This window comes from Quercus lobata, chromosome 4, assembly GCF_001633185.2.
Source record: "Quercus lobata isolate SW786 chromosome 4, ValleyOak3.0 Primary Assembly, whole genome shotgun sequence".
Classification (NCBI taxonomy): domain Eukaryota; kingdom Viridiplantae; phylum Streptophyta; class Magnoliopsida; order Fagales; family Fagaceae; genus Quercus; species Quercus lobata.
In genome coordinates, this window is record NC_044907.1 from 32,409,306 (window position 1) to 32,425,501 (window position 16,196).

At 36.8% G+C, this 16,196-nt stretch overlaps 3 protein-coding genes across 3 annotated transcripts; 1 reads left to right on the forward strand and 2 right to left on the reverse strand.

Moving 5' to 3' along the window:
- Nucleotides 1-213: 213 nt before the first annotated feature.
- Nucleotides 214-3,233, reverse strand: LOC115985046. Its single transcript, XM_031108020.1, has 6 exons — nucleotides 2,926-3,233; nucleotides 1,713-2,382; nucleotides 1,368-1,598; nucleotides 1,204-1,268; nucleotides 846-1,122; nucleotides 214-315 (listed from the first exon to the last, which is right to left on the reverse strand). Exons 1-6 carry the CDS (start codon nucleotides 3,231-3,233, stop codon nucleotides 214-216), a joined length of 1,653 nt encoding a protein of 550 aa, XP_030963880.1.
- A 598-nt stretch (nucleotides 3,234-3,831) lies between these two features.
- On the reverse strand, nucleotides 3,832-5,656 carry LOC115985047. The gene is made up of 4 exons (XM_031108021.1): nucleotides 5,598-5,656; nucleotides 5,064-5,496; nucleotides 4,699-4,946; nucleotides 3,832-4,612 (listed from the first exon to the last, which is right to left on the reverse strand). Exons 1-4 carry the CDS (start codon nucleotides 5,654-5,656, stop codon nucleotides 3,832-3,834), a joined length of 1,521 nt encoding a protein of 506 aa, XP_030963881.1.
- A 6,139-nt stretch (nucleotides 5,657-11,795) lies between these two features.
- On the forward strand, nucleotides 11,796-13,187 carry LOC115985048 (UPF0481 protein At3g47200-like). Its single transcript, XM_031108022.1, has one exon. The coding sequence runs from the start codon at nucleotides 11,796-11,798 to the stop codon at nucleotides 13,185-13,187; it is 1,392 nt and encodes a 463-aa protein (XP_030963882.1).
- The last annotated feature ends 3,009 nt before the right edge of the window (nucleotides 13,188-16,196 follow it).

A 16,196-nucleotide genomic window follows, 5' to 3' on the forward strand; every position in this document is an offset into this window, starting at 1 on the left:
TCCACCCTTTGAATGAAGTTTTATTTTCTTTGTATGGACAAGTGATTTCATTTTCTTTGCATGGACGAATGCTGCTAAGCTATTTTAACTCTAGCTTTAGCTCGTCCATGTCGAGAGTACATATTTTTCATGTAGTCTAACTCGTCTTAGCAGGTAGTATTTTTAATTAGCTTGATTCGTCTCAGGACTTGCAAACTAATTTTACTCACCGTCTTACTTATTTTGCCAACTTTTTCTCTCGTCCAGAGTTTGGATTGTTTCAGTTGGCTCCGCCTCGTCCATGAGTTGGATGAGTGTGGACGTGGTTTTTCCTTGCTTTATTTAAGAAAATTTAGACGTTACATCTCTGCGTCCAGAGATTTTGTTCGTCTTGGATCTTTCAACCCTTTTGAGGATTGACTTGGACGGCAATATCATGGAAAATTCACACAAACATTTTGTACATAACATAAATATTGTTTACAGATAAGGCATATGCACACTGATGCCTTTTTATTTAATAAATACATACTTCATGACTTCGTCCATAACACAACTATAATAAGTAATAAAATCGTAGTTTCAAACTCCATACACAAGCAACACCAAACATAGTAGTATCAAACACAAACAACATCATACACAATAGTACGTTAATAGACAGATAAGACCCAGTCTCGTCCATGGGTTCACTCTTACTGGTAGTACCTCCTCAAGTGCTCCACATTCCAAGGATGTTCCAACTTTCTCCCGTCCAGGGCCTCCAGGTAGTAGGATCCTTACCTTTTACAGTTGATAACTCTATAGGGTCCTTCCCAGTTCGGGCCCAACTTCCCATGTGCTGGGTTCTTGGTTGACAAAGAGACCTTTCTCAAGACGAGATCTCCTATGTTGAAACGCCTAGGCTTCACCATCGCATCATACTGCCTAGCCATGAGGTTCTTATACTTTGCTGCCCTGTGTTCTGCGTTTGTCCTTACCTCGTCTATTAGATCGAGGTTCAGACGAAACTGATCCTCATTATCCTTGTCTTGATACATTATCACCCTGTGATTAGCCATATGTACTTCTGCAGGTATGACTGCATCACTTCCATAGGCTAGCTTGAAAGGAGTCTCCCCTGTAGAGGTCCTCACTATGGTCCTGTATGCCCATAAAACTCCTGGTAATTCATCTGGCCATACTCCCTTTGCCCCCTCAAGCCGAGTCTTGATGATTTTCAACAAGGATCGGTTTGCAACTTCAGCCTGGTCGTTGGCTTGGGGGTGTGTAGGCGAGGAGTAATGGTTCTGAATTCCAAAATGTAAGCAAAAGTCCTTGAAGAGTGCATTGTCAAATTGTCGTCCGTTGTCAGACACCAATACCTTCGGCACTCCAAATCTGCATACAATGTTCTTCCACACGAAGTTTTTCACATTCTGTTGTGTGATATTTGCCAATGGTTCTGCCTCCACCCATTTGGTGAAGTAATCGATGCCCACCACTAGAAACTTCATCTGCCTTATTCCCAAAGGGAAGGGACCCAAAATGTCCAGTCCCCATTGTGCGAAGGGCCACGGTGCCACCATTGGGGTGAGGTATTTCGATGGTTGCCTGGGGACGTTGATAAATCGCTGGCACTGGTTACAGACCTTAACGTATGCTTTAGCATCAGCTTGCATGTTCGGCCAGTAATACCCTGCATGGACGACCTTGTGGACAAGTGATCTGGCTCCTGAATGATTGCCACATACCCCTTCATGAACTTCTCTCAGCACGTAGTTTGCTTCGTCCGGAGCTAAGCATCTAAGGTAAGGTTGAGAGAAACCCCTCTTGTATAGCACTTCATTCATAAGGACATATCTAGCTGATCTCACCCTCACCTTTTTGGCCTCGTCCTTCTCTTCTGGTAGTCGTCCGTCTTTCAAGTATGATATAATTGGAGTCATCCAATCTTCTCTGTTATCCACCTGCTGTACTTCCTGGACATCTATACTTGGCATATATTGAACTTCATCTGACTTCTCTAATGATTCATCTGCTGAGGCCTCTTTTGCTATAGTATCAGCTTCCACGTTCTCCTCCCTTGGGATTTGAACGAAGTCAGCTTTTTCAAACCTTTTCACAAGGCGCATCACCCTACCAAGGTATTTCTTCATTCGTTCTTCCTTCGCTTCATACATCCCATTCACTTGCCCCATGATCAGTTGGGAATCCCTCATGACACATATGGACTTGGCTTCCACGGACTTTGCCAATTCTAGCCCTTTAAGGAGGGCTTCATATTCAACTTCATTGTTTGTCGCTTGGTACTGTAGACGGACTTTATGTTTCAGTTTATCTCCTTCTGGGGACTGCAGGACCACACCAATTCCTCCTGCATGCTGTGTAGACGAACCATCCACGTGGACGATCCATCTCTTACTGTCTTATGTCTCGTTATGACTTGGGGTAAATTTCGCAATAAAATCTGCTAGGGCTTGAGCTTTTATGGCATGCCTTGGTTGATACCTGATATCGAACTCACTTAGCTCCACAGCCCACTGGATTAATCGTCCTGCAGCTTCTAGTCTATTCATTGCCTTTTTGAGCGGATGATCTGTCATAACATTAATGACATGTGCTTGGAAATAATGCCTCAGCTTCCTTGAAGCTGTGATTAGTGCGAAGGCCAATTTCTCCATTTGTGGATATCATCCTTCCGCTCCTTTCAATGCCTTGCTTGTATAGTACACAGGTTTTTGCACTTTATCTTCCTCTCTTATCAATGCTGAGCTCACGGCAAGCGGGGTTACCGCTAGGTACAAATATAATTCATCTCCTTCCACTGATGGACTCAGCAACGGTGCCATGGTAAGGTATACCTTCAAATCTTCGAAAGCTCTCTGACACTCGTCGGTCCATTCGAATGCTTTTTTAAGAACCTTAAAAAATGGCAAACATTTATCAGTAGCTTTAGAGACAAACCTGTTAAGCGCAGCGACTCGTCCAGTGAGGGATTGGATTTCCTTGGTATTTTGCAGTGGCTTCATGTCCAATATTGCTCGAATTTTATCTGGATTCGCTTCAATTCCCCTGTGGGATACCATAAAGCCAAAGAATTTCCCTGATGATACTCCAAAGGCACATTTGCTAGGATTCAGCTTCATGTGATACTGCCTCAATGTCTCAAATGTCTCCTGCAGGTCGTCTAGATGTCTTCCTTCGTCCTGACTTTTCACCAGCATGTCATCTACATAGACTTCCACATTCCGCCTAATCTGCGGACGAAACATGTGGTTGACCAACCTCTGATATGTCGCCCCTGCATTCTTTAAACCAAACGGCATCACCTTATAGCAGAATAAGCCTTGACTGGTGACAAAAGATGTCTTCTCTTGGTTAGCCTCGTCCATTCTTATCTGATTGTATCCTGAAAAGGCATCCATGAAGCTAAGCAACTTGTGGCTTGCAGTTGAGTCTACTAACTGGTCAATGCGCGGTAGCGGATAGCTATCCTTGGGGCAAGCCTTGTTCAGATCAGTGAAGTCCACGCACATTCTCCACTTGCCATTCGTTTTTTTGACCATTACTACATTGGCCAACCAATCCGGGTAGTACACTTCCCGAATGAACTTTGCTACCATCAGCTTTTGGACCTCGTCCTTGATTGCATTATCTCTCTTAGGGGCAAACACCCTCTTCTTTTGCCGCACAGGCTTGGAGGAAGGACATACATTCAAACGGTGGGTAATGACACTTGGGTCTATACCTGGCATATCCTCATGACTCCATGCAAACACATCGATGTTTTTCTTCAAAAATTGGACGAGGTCCTTTTTAATATTCTCTTCTAAATTTGCTCCAACCCTGGTACACCTCTCAGGGTTATCTTCATCCAAGGAAAATATCTTCCAATGCTTCAGTAGGCTCTACTACCACCTTCTTTTCTTCAATGTTCATTGCTTGAACTTGTTCATCCATGGCCAGCATGGCCAAGTAACATTCTCTTGCTGCCAGTTGGTCACCTTGTACCTGTCCTACCCCGTGTTTTATTGGAAACTTGACTGATAAGTGGTAAGTAGAGGTAACAGCTTTCCAACTATTCAAAGTTGGTCTCCCAATAATGGCATTGTAGGAGGATGGACAATCTACCACAAGGAAGTTCACGTCCTTGGTAATTTGTCGTGGATATGCCCTCACTACCACGGATAAGGAAATGGTACCCACTGGTTGCACCTTTATCCCACCAAAACCTACTAGGGGGGAGTTCACTGGACGGAGCTGGTCTCGTCCTAATCTCATCTGCTGAAAAGCTGGATAATATAAAATGTCTGCTGAGCTTCCATTGTCCACAAGCACTCTTCTGGTTGTGTAGTTTGCAATTAGTAAGGAGATGACGAGAGCATCATCATGAGGGTGATGAATTCTGTCAGCATCCTCGTCCGTGAAAGTTTTGTCCACTCGTCCGTAGACCTTGCTCTTGGTGATCGTCCAGAAAGCTGGACGCTCTGTACTACCTTCAAGTATGCTTTCTTGGACTTGGACGACTGGCCAGTTGAACTTCCCCCAATGATGACTCTTATCTCTCCGAGTGGTGGTCGCGATGATTCTTCCATCTTTCCCTTCTGTTTCTCGTCCCTCTGGTCTCGTCCAAGGAAACCCCTCAACTTCCCTTACCTTATGAGATTTTCAATTTGTTGCTTTAAGTCAAAACAATCGTCCGTGTCATGACCATGATCCCTATGGAAGCGACAATACTTGTTTCTGTTGCGCTTGTTGGGATCACCCTTCATTTTCTCCGGCCATTTCAGGGAAGGATCATCCTTTATTTGCATAAGGACTTGCTCAAGCGGGGCGTTTAAAGGGGTATACTGCTGGTTCCATACTGAAGGGCCAGGCTTCTTACTCTCTCGGTCTCTCCTTTCCTCCGTCCATCCCTTCTTTGGACGAGTACCTTGCTCGTGATGACGACTGGGATTTGCGTCCATTCTCTCGGACCTCTTCCTCTTCTTAGCAATGATCGCATCTTCTGCATTCATAAAATTCTGAGCCGAATGGACGAGTTCGGCCATGGACTGGGGCTCCTTTTCATAGAGCTTGTGTATGAACAGATCCGAATTCACCCCATTGTGGAAGGCTGCCAGTAGAAGCTTATCATCTGCTTCATCCACACTGAGAGCCTCTCTGTTAAAACGGGTGATAAATGACCGAAGGCTCTCGTTCTCTCCCTGCTCTATTGTCAACAAATTGGACGAGGAACGCTTGTACCTTTGTCCTCCAATGAAATTGTTAACAAACAATTTACTCAACTCTTCAAAAGAACTAACCGAATTTGGAGGTATTTTGCTAAACCAAACTCGCGCTGAACCTTTAAGGGTGGTAGGGAAGGCTCTGCACATTATCTCATCAGGCACCCCTTGAAGATGCATGGTGGTCTTGAAAGTGGCTATGTGATCAAACGGGTCACGTGTTCCATCATATGAATCTAGAGAAGGCAACTTGAACTTTGATGGTAGGGGGTGACCGTTGATGGAAGTCGTAAAGGGAGAATCAGTTCTGTGAACCAAATCTTCTATCGGATTCGCCATTTTCATATTTTCCTTCATTTCCTCCATAACTTTCTTCATTTGGTCCATTTCTTCCTTCAAGTGTGGTACCGTTCGTGAAGTGGTGCCTCTAAACTGACTTCCAACTTCGGTATTCTCTCTTCCGCCATGACTCTGTGTTTGTCCACCTTCACGTTCTTCATGTGTTTTCCTCCTCATATTAATCTCCATTCATAATTCTTGGTTTTGGCGAGTCAACTCCGCCATAGCGTCTGCCATAGATTGTGCATGTTGGGCAGATGACTGCATGACCGGTGCAAACTGGCGATCACGATGCGGGTTGCTGCTTCCCTGATGGCCTGGGCTAGTAGCCCTTGATCTAGTCCGAACCATCAACCTTTTGTCACGGAGAAGTAAACTGTGAAACAATTTCTTCCCACAGACGGCGCCAACTGATGATTCCTTGGATATCAGTGGGTTGACAAGACTCGAACGTTGATCTTTGGGCTATCTCCTGTAATACAAAGAACACAGAATCAGAGGGGACCGGCCAAAAATCCTCCGATGATTAAGTTAGTTACTTTGAACTCTCTGTAACGAAGAAGTATTTTCTCAAAAGTGAAATTGTCTGAATCCCCTTACCCTTCATCGAAGAAGCCTTATATAGTGTGTGTGTGGAACGGTTATCTGTTTAGTAACCGTTCCCAATGTCGAGGAGTCCGGAGAATTGGGATAACTTCCATAACCGCTGTGGAAGTTACCTAGGTCGGACGGGCTGATAAACTCGTCCATCCTTAGTAAGGATGGACGAGACCTCCACGGTGAGCTCGTCCACTTTTAGTGGAAGATGGACGAGATCATCTTGGAAGGCTTGTCCTTCATAAATGATGAGTAGATTTCATGAGGTATTGCTCGTCCATATATGGACGAGGTTCGCCTGTACGCTTGCAATTTTCTCCGCCTATTGTAACTTCTTTCGTTGGACGAGACATATGGACGAGTTATGGACTTGGATTATTTGTGACACCATCACTCTTAATGGCAGACCATTCCCTTTGTCCTCGGCCTTGCCTAACCGAAGAGGAGTTCTTCCTTGGATTGGGCCCTTGGCCCAACATATACATAGATATGGGCTCCCTGGCCTTTCACTCCCACACACACACATATATATATATATATATATATTAATGGTTTTTGTTTGTTCGTTTAGACCCCTTAAAGCAGATATTTTAACCTAATTATTTAACCAATTGATTATTAGGTTTATTATTCATATCTAGGTTAAACAAGCATATATTATATTATGCACAAAAGCGGAAAAGTCAATAACACCACGATATAATGACCTAGGAAAATTGATGAAATTAACCATTTTAAGGTAAAAACCTGGAGAGGATTTAACCTAGTAATCTTCAAGGTAAAGTAAATCCACTATAAGAGAATTAAAGTTTAAATCCACTACAAGATAATTGAAGTTTTTACAATCAGATTTAACCTTAAATCTATTGCTACCTCATGTAGTAACTTATTGACACGACAATGTGCAAGCTTCGAATCCAAGCTTTTTCTCTTCTTGGATTTACACCAACACAATCACCCTTGCTTGTGACTTTGAAATCCCACTCAAAGGTTTCAAATTACCATCAGTAATGATCTTAATGTAGCAACTATGTTCTATCAACGTTTGATTATAGATCTTACTCCGGTAGATTATTGTGTAGTTAGAAGATACAAAACCTCTCTGATCTCACAAAGAGTAACACACAAGTCTTCCAAAAGTCTGAAAAAATGTAGCTAGGGTTTTCCATTTATACGTAAAGAAGTTGGAATGAAACCCTAAATGTTTTCACTAGCTTGGGTTTGATTTAAAAATTCTGTAGAATTCTGTTCTTGCGATTTTCGATCGGTCGAGCCTAATTTTTGATTGGTTGAATAGAGTAGAAACTGTCTTCCTTTTTCTACAGTTAGCTGGACTTGAAACTTGAAACTAACTCTTTTAAGCATTGTTTAACACATAGACTAGACATGTTTTGTTCACAGTTTACCAACACATTTAAAATGTGATTCTAAACATCTAAACCTAAATATTTAGAACCTAATAGTTTTTGATACTCTACTAGTGGTTGTTGCTGATGACCCAACAAGAACAACTAAAAAATTATTTGGATTAAACCCTTTGCTAATTTCTCTTTTACTTATACATTTTCATAATGTATATGAAAAATACTTATTTATTGCTAATATGCATGTTTTTAAATTAAAGTTTTATTTTCTAATAATTTGTAAATTTGGTGCTCTCTATATAAATATATACTATGGTTATTGGTCTCATATTTTATATATATATATATATATATATATATATATATATATATTGGTAGAAAAGGATCTCTCATAATTTATATTCATACTAATTCAATGCTTAGTATATTAATCTACATATACATCTTATTTTGTTAAATGCTGATATTAATTTGATGCTTTGTTTCATTTATATATTGACACATGTACGAATTTTAATAATATTTTAACTTTTAACATATCAATTTTAATATTAACTTAGTTTTCAATGGCAATTCAATTTTCACGTGGGTCTCTCATTGCTTAACTCTGCAACCATATTTTTAAAAATGTTTAGAAATTTGGGATTATTTATTTATTTATTTTGAATTGAAGGAAAGTTTCTACTTAATTTGTGTGTATGTGTAGGAGGTGATTTTTGTTTTCAATTATTATTATTATTATTTTTATATTTATAAATATTGGAGCCACAAATTTCATTCTCAAAAATTTTAAATTGTGTAATTATCATTCATTTATTTATTATCTATCAATAAAAGTATATTCTATTGTGGGGTCAAAGAATTTAACAATCCCGGCCCACTTTATACTAAGCCCAAGGCCCATGCCGAGGAGGAAGAAATGACCGAGGACGAATTAAGAAAGCCCAAATGGCCTAAAAACATCGCCGAGGAAAATCCTGTTCTCGGCCAACCCAGATCCTAGAAGGAAAGAATGGCACACCATCGACGACAACCTCCTAGAGCATCCTAAGAAAAAGGACAAGTATCGTAGGATAGCCACGAGAGTATGGTATAAGAACAGTTCAAGGAGAAACTGTCACCTCCACATTAAATGGCCACAACTAATGTCCTGACCGCATTAATGAGGAAATAACCCCTGAGCAGTGCGGTCTTAGTTGCTGCAACTCACAAAAGGTTTGGGAAGGTGGTTGATGGGACAAGCACTCGAGTAGTGACCTGTATGATCAATAGATGGAGGGCCAAGATCAATTGTAAGGGGATATATAATGTGAGAAATCCTCCAAGAATGGGGGAGGGGGAATGAGAAGGAGAAGAAGAAAACAGGAGCAATTTGCATGACCTTGGAAACCTTTGTAACCAAGCACTGAAAGAATAAAAAGAACAACAAGTCCCTCGGAAGAAATGCCTGAGGACAGAATTTTATACTTTAGCCTACGTCCTTGTTATTCAACCCATTCATAACCATGCATGTCTAGTTGTTATAACCCTCACTAAGGCCTAATTTTTAAACTCATTATCTATAAATTTATTGTATTGGGCTAATTGGGCTTGAGTCCACTCATCTAACAGTAGAAGTGCTCAAACCCAGTCCTTACATCTATAATTTCATCACAAAAATTATGTAACACACACCTTTAACTAGTATCCATATATAATTTTGGTAATTTCCAAAAATTTTAAATTTAGAACTTTTTTGCCCCATTATATTACTATATTTTTGTACTTTGAGATAACGTTGTCCAAAACATTGATCCTTTAAATAAATTTTTTGTAAATATCTTTTTCTTGAGAATGTGATTCATTCATATTTTTTTCTTTATTAATCTTATACCATAGGTAACTCATTAAGCCAAAGCATATTTAAAATATGTATTCTTAGAAATAAGTAAATCTCTTTAATTGAAGTCTTCTTTATTTCCAAAAAAATTTATCTTTATTTATTTATTATTTTTATTTTGCGCTTAAAAATTAGAGATATAGACTTTACATTTTTTTATTATTATTTTACTTTATATTTAGATGAAAATAAAATCCCCCTTTTTTTTTTGGTTAGTAGTTATAAATTTTTATTGTATCGCCGTCAATGGAAAATAAACTTTTTTTGTTGTTGTTTTTTTATTGCTTGTATGTGTTTAGTCATGTTACATTGATGTTTATAATCTAAATTATATCAAATTGATTACATTTTATATATTTCATAAAACTTTTAAAACTATTAATTTGTGTACTCTGATTGTGTGATCTCTATATTATTTTAACCAAAAAAAAATGATTTTAGATGTTTGAAAAATATTAGTTGTGCATACTATGATTTAAAAGATATTTTATAATTTATAAACTTTTTTGGAGAAGAATATAATTTATAAACAGACTGGATGAAGAAAGAAATTATTTCGAGCTATATAAAGACTAAATGTAAATTTTTTTGTTTTATTTTTTTAGAAGAATATTTTTGTTTTACATGACAAATAATATAGGTTAAATCAAAATTTCCATTTCCACCACTGCTTGTGGGGGTATGGTTTTTGGTTGTGCATAGCACGTACAGCTATCAATTTTGTACCCTTTGTCTATATATTGCCTCAAAATTTGGGATAAACTTGTCTGGTTCAGTTGTTTAGGATATGTTTGTATTAATATTTTGGTCTGATTATGTTTTGTTAAGATATTTATAAATTTGATATTATATATTTCTATCTATATAATAATATATAAAATGAAAATTGTTGAAATTTGGTTGACCTCATCTAATAATATTGAAACATAAGTTTTTTAAAATCTAAAATTTTCCAATCATTTAATATATTTTTTCAATTTGGTGTTTAGAGTTTCAAATAGGGCTAAACTATTTATCCATGTTATTAATCCACATTAATGACATGATTAAATCATGTTTTTCTCACCGTTAGGAGAAATTATACAGTCCTCTGATGAACCATATCACTTGTCCACCATTTCACTAAAAGACTTTCACTTATTTAAAATTGCTGAGTCAGTAATCAGTTTATGTTTAAAAAAATATTTTAGCTCAACAATTTTAAACAGGTGTGAGTCTTTTAGTGAAATGGTGGACCATGTCACTTGTCCATTATATGGACCTTATAATTTCTTCACATGTAGATCTAATGACAGTTAACAGTTCATAAAATGTGCAACTTTTCTCAAGTTGCATTAAGTATAACTTGGACTTATCTTATATGTGTTTTAATTATTTAAAGTCCATCATAATTTTTTGATAGATCAATATAATACAAAAAAAATTTGGAATAAATTAGATTTTATCTTCTAAAAAAATTCCAATCTAATTAGATAAGTTATGAATGTATCTTTTACAAATTCTTCAATTTGATTTATTTATTAATAGTTATTAATTAAATGTGCGCGCGCACACACACACACATATATATAAAAGTCCAAGGAAAGATATAATTATTAATAGTCCAAGCTTTCAAGAAAGTACAAATATTCCATATTATGTCAGGAATTTTTTTAAATATTGCTTCAAATATTTGATACTATATTATCATTTTAGTCTTAAATTAAAATTTTAAGAGGTGAATGATTCTATTGCTCTAATTTGATATAGTAAATTATTGAAGATTTTTGTAATGAGCTTGACTCTTTTAAATTCCTTGGCTCAAGATAATGTACATATTATCATAATATAATTATTATGTGCCAAATTTCACATAGAAAAACTCTATTGACAATTGGAATGCCAAAAATAAAAACTAAAATCATTCCTTAATTTATGAGTCCTATCAAAAGGTTGAATATTTTATTTTTCTTTCACCAAAGTTTGTTACTATTATCAAAGGGTTAATTTGGGTCCCTTGAGTGTGACACGTTTCTTAAAATGGTAATATAATGGTAATATGTCAATCACTTATTTTGTACTATATTGTGCAGAGGGCAGTTGCCTCACCCATTGTCCAAAACCTGTACAATTAAATATCTTATTTTGAGTGAGGCTTGCTCTAGTGGCTTTTAAAAATTCCCCCCCCCCCCCCCCCCCATCCCAAAAAAAAAAAAAAAAAAAAAGAGTAAAAGATGGTATGATAATTGAAGTTATTGTGAAAGACTTCAATTATTGTGGTGTGGTATTATTTGATTGTCTTATAAGTAGAATTATGGTTCAAATTTCTCATTCTTAATTATAAATGTTGAGTTATAAAAAAAGAAAAAGAAAATATTACCCTATTATAGTGCTTGTGATTATTTTTTTTGTCATTAGCAAAAAGGAACTTGATGATTAATGAAGATGATGACTTCTATTGGCTCCTGTTCGCTCAAAAACTATGGTATGTGCAAAGATCATATCATTGACATTCCAATCACGAAACAAGATCTTATGTGCGACGAGCTGAACATTGACGTTCCACTAGTCATGGAGCCAGCCAAGTGGCCTGAGTGTTGCATCTACAGGGCTCCTAAGAGACTTCGCAAGATAAATAAAAAAGGCTATACTCCAAAGCTAATCTCAATCGGTCCTTTTCATCTCGGTGATCCTGAACTGAGGGAAATGGAAATGTTGAAAGTGAGATACTTTAAGGAATTTTGTTATCGGATTAGGAAAAGCCAAAAGGAAATCGCAAGCATCATTGAAGAAAACGAAGTAAAGATTCGCCATTGTTACTCAGAAATCTTTGATATCAGCAGCGAAGATTTCGTGAAAATGGTTCTATTGGATTCCACCTTTATTATTGAGCTTTTCTTGAGGACTTATGAAAACGACTATATAGCAAGTAATCCAATGTTGCACGTCCATATACAAGAAGATTTGATATTACTTGAAAATCAGCTTCCATTCTTTATTCTCGAGGGGCTATATGAAATTTTTATCAAAGGACAGTGTGAAAATTCCTCTTTTTTTGACTTGGCTTGCAACTATTTTTCTTCCCATATCAAGAAAATAGAGAAGAAGGAAGTAAAACATTTCACTGATTTGATCAGATATTCCTACTGTCCGATCAAACACAATACTTTTGGAGGTGGTATAAGTGATCTATGTACTGCAAAAAAATTGTCTGAGGCAGAAGTGATATTCAAAATGGATAAAGAGGGGGACGCACTTGACATAGAATTTTTGAAATCACCTGCCACAGAAATATGTCCATGCTTCACTTGCTCATGGCTCTTAAATTGCTTACCGTGCTTGAAACGCTTTGGCTGCTTGGAACGTATGCAACCGTTGTGGAAGATCCCAAGGTTCAAGATAAATGACGGAACTGAAAGCCTTCTCCGAAACATCATGGCATTGGAGCAATGCCATTATCCAATGGAAGCTTACGTATGCAATTATATGGTGCTATTGGATTATCTTATCGACAGTACTAGAGAAGATGTGCATTTGCTCGTTGAAAAAAATATTATAGTTAATGAGATAGGCAGCAATAAAGCAGTTGCTATCATGGTAAACAAACTTGGCCTTGAAATTGTGGAAGAAAATTCATGCTACACTGATCTCGCTGAAGAACTTAAGGATCATTATGCTCAATGTTGCAACCATAATATGGGATACTTGAGAAGTACCTATTTCTCAAATCTTTGGAGAGGCACTGTAACTGTTGTTGGTCTTATAGTCTTGGGATTCACTTTCTGGAGTACCATTAGACCTTATGTACCTCATCAAATAGAGTCAGTCAATTGTGTCTGAGCTTGTGATACTCTCTCGTTGCTAATAGGGTCTTCTCTTCTTTATTTTGGCACTGGTTGTTTGAAACGTTGTTTCAGCATTCTAGAAAAGTTTGTAAGCCAATAATAATGATGTTCTATTTTCTGTTATTTCAGTTTACCACCGAATGCTATTAATAATATCATTGTTTCTTGTGCGGGTAATACACATTTTTAGAGTAATTCCTGCTAAGCACAACAGCCTTACACTAATATTTTTCATATATAATATTATGCAGTATCTAACAAAATTTACAATATGGTTGTTGCTTCCTATTCTTGCAAATACAATCTGATTGAACAAGGAAGAAATTAAAATAGCCAATGTATTGTTTGATTTCTGATTGGCTTGCATCCCAATCCTTTTTAATCCAATAGCTTAAAGAGAGAGTTTGTAGATGTTGTCCAGAGAGCATTGTTTTGATAGCTTTGTTATTCTACAAAAGTCCATTTTTTTTAAAAAAAATTATAAATTATAGTAACAATGTAACAGGGAAAATGGACATGACAACTTTAAGCTTTTATTTCCAAAACACCACAAGAGCAACGGGGAGCTCGTGAGTGAATTACGGACATGAAATTACATCAAGTACTAGTGGCCAGTTATCTTTTTAAATTCCTCATGTTCTCACAAAAATTATAAGGGAAAAATGCAAAAACTATCAAATCAGTGGTTGTGATAGATGATCACACCAAAATATAGTATACCATCACACAGACAATAACCCACATGGTAAATGGTGTTACTTCATAGATGCAAGATTGATTCAGTAGAGAATAACCTAGTATTTGATAAGGTTGTAACTCTTGGGTAGATACACATGTTCATGCAGCTGTGTCCATTTCCAAGGGGTGCAACCTTGCTTATAAATAGAGTCTATGGCTGGTATCAAAGACTATGGCTGGTTTTGCATAGAGAGACTTTCCACCCATACCCCTTTTGCCCCTACATCCATCCAATTCGCCAAAATTATGAGCCACATTTAATTACCAAACAATATCTTGTCAGTAGATTGGGTATAACCCTTTGGAAACAAAACTTTCCATTCACTCTATAACCCAGCAAAACTAATCGGACTTAATTCGAACCACCTAGTTCTGATGGAGTTATAGGATGACCCTAATTATGTAAAAAATTATCTTATATACATGTTCATGAATATGTGGGCCTCATAGGCATAGGACACACATGCTTGTTTATCCTAAATGTAACTTATTGTTAGGATTTTAGACCACATTTGAGTCAGATTCAATCAAATCTCTAGCCAATTAATTAAGGTGATTAATTATGCAATTAGATCTGATTTAAACAAACATTGCACAAGCACAAATTTCATGAACACCAAGAATGATGACCTTAGAAAACTTTTGAAACTAAGGTTTCAAAGTAAAAAACCTAAGATTTTAACCTAAAAAATCCTCAGGACAACGTTTCACTAATATGATGAAAATCTATATAATAGACTTAACCCTAAATCTACTACTATTTCATGTAATACTTACTTACGTGACCACATACACTTCCAAATCCATAGCCTCTTTTACTGTAAAACTGTTGCACACAAACACTCTAGTTTGTGACTTTCAAAATTTCACTCAAATGTTTAGATCATCAATTGTGGTTGATTTGACGCAACAACTTTACTCTATAGCTAGATTTGTTTTTTGCATAAGGTCTCTAGTTGTAGCTTCAAAAGGGTTTGGAAAAACTACAAAACATTGCCTTCTTGAATGTGTAAAACGTGCTTTAGGGTTTGTATTTACCTATACTTAAGATCTATCAAAACCCTAGATCCAATGGCTAAGAAAGAAAGTGAGAGTTCAGATTTGCATGTGCTAGGAACCTGGTGGTTCTTAATGGAGATGGGTAAGAATTGTAGGGCAATTGACTTAATTTGCATTAGCCACCCTCCATAGAAAAAGAAAAGATTAAGAGAGAGATGCACTAATGTACTAAGCAATTGGTTTATTTTTCAATACTGGAAATGTGATTACGAGTAGGTATTTATAGAATCATAAAATTATTCTATTGGCCCATATGGTCTTATCCTAATGATCCTATTATTCTCCATGTGCATTAATAATTCTAACGTGTTAAATATGATTAAGATGCTTGGAATTTTAACTAACTAACTAACTAAATCCCAATAGAACAATTATTATCTATATGCTTATAGCATTCCTAACATTTTCCACATCTTCAAAACACCTTCATGAGAGGGAACCGGCCACTAAACCAATATGCCAAAGCAACTTGACTGTAGAACACATCAAATATTTCCAAGCATTTAACCAACGCCCAAAATAGAGTAGCATAATTCGATAAGCCAGCAGACTTAATACCAGCACTCATTGAAAATCCACGTCTTGTTTCAGTGTTGTCCTCTGCATCAAACAATGAGTTGTAGCAATAGCCAATGTGAACAATAGTGTTAACTTCTTTGCATTCCATTGCAAAGCACATGTAGATTCACGGTAATAATATTGTCGCGTTGACCCTATAAAATTTTCATTGCATTGCCACTTTTGCTTTCCTTGTGCTGATAATATTGTGAATAATGTTGTTTCTAAAGACAAATCTTGATGCCCTTCCCTGTGTTCCAACCTAAGGAAACCAAGTCTTCCTTCATTAGCAAGATACATTCCATTATATGGAAAAGCAATGCTAGCATTGGAACCTTGGCACTTTCCACTATTGCCACCAAGAACACATTCTTGTGTATTTATAGAATCATAAAATTATTTTATTGGTCCATATGGCCTTATCCTAATGGTCCTATTAGCATGAATCTTGATAAGTCGAGATAAGTAAGACTCTTCTATACTTATCATTTCTTGCTTTCTTAAGTCTTCAATTGTGTAGAACTTCATTTGTCTTGTTTCTAAATATTTTTAAACTAAACACTAGACAAAAACTAAGTTCTAAAGGTTACAATTTATTCATAATTGCCAACCTAAAAATATAGACTTTACACTTACAACAAGAGAGAGC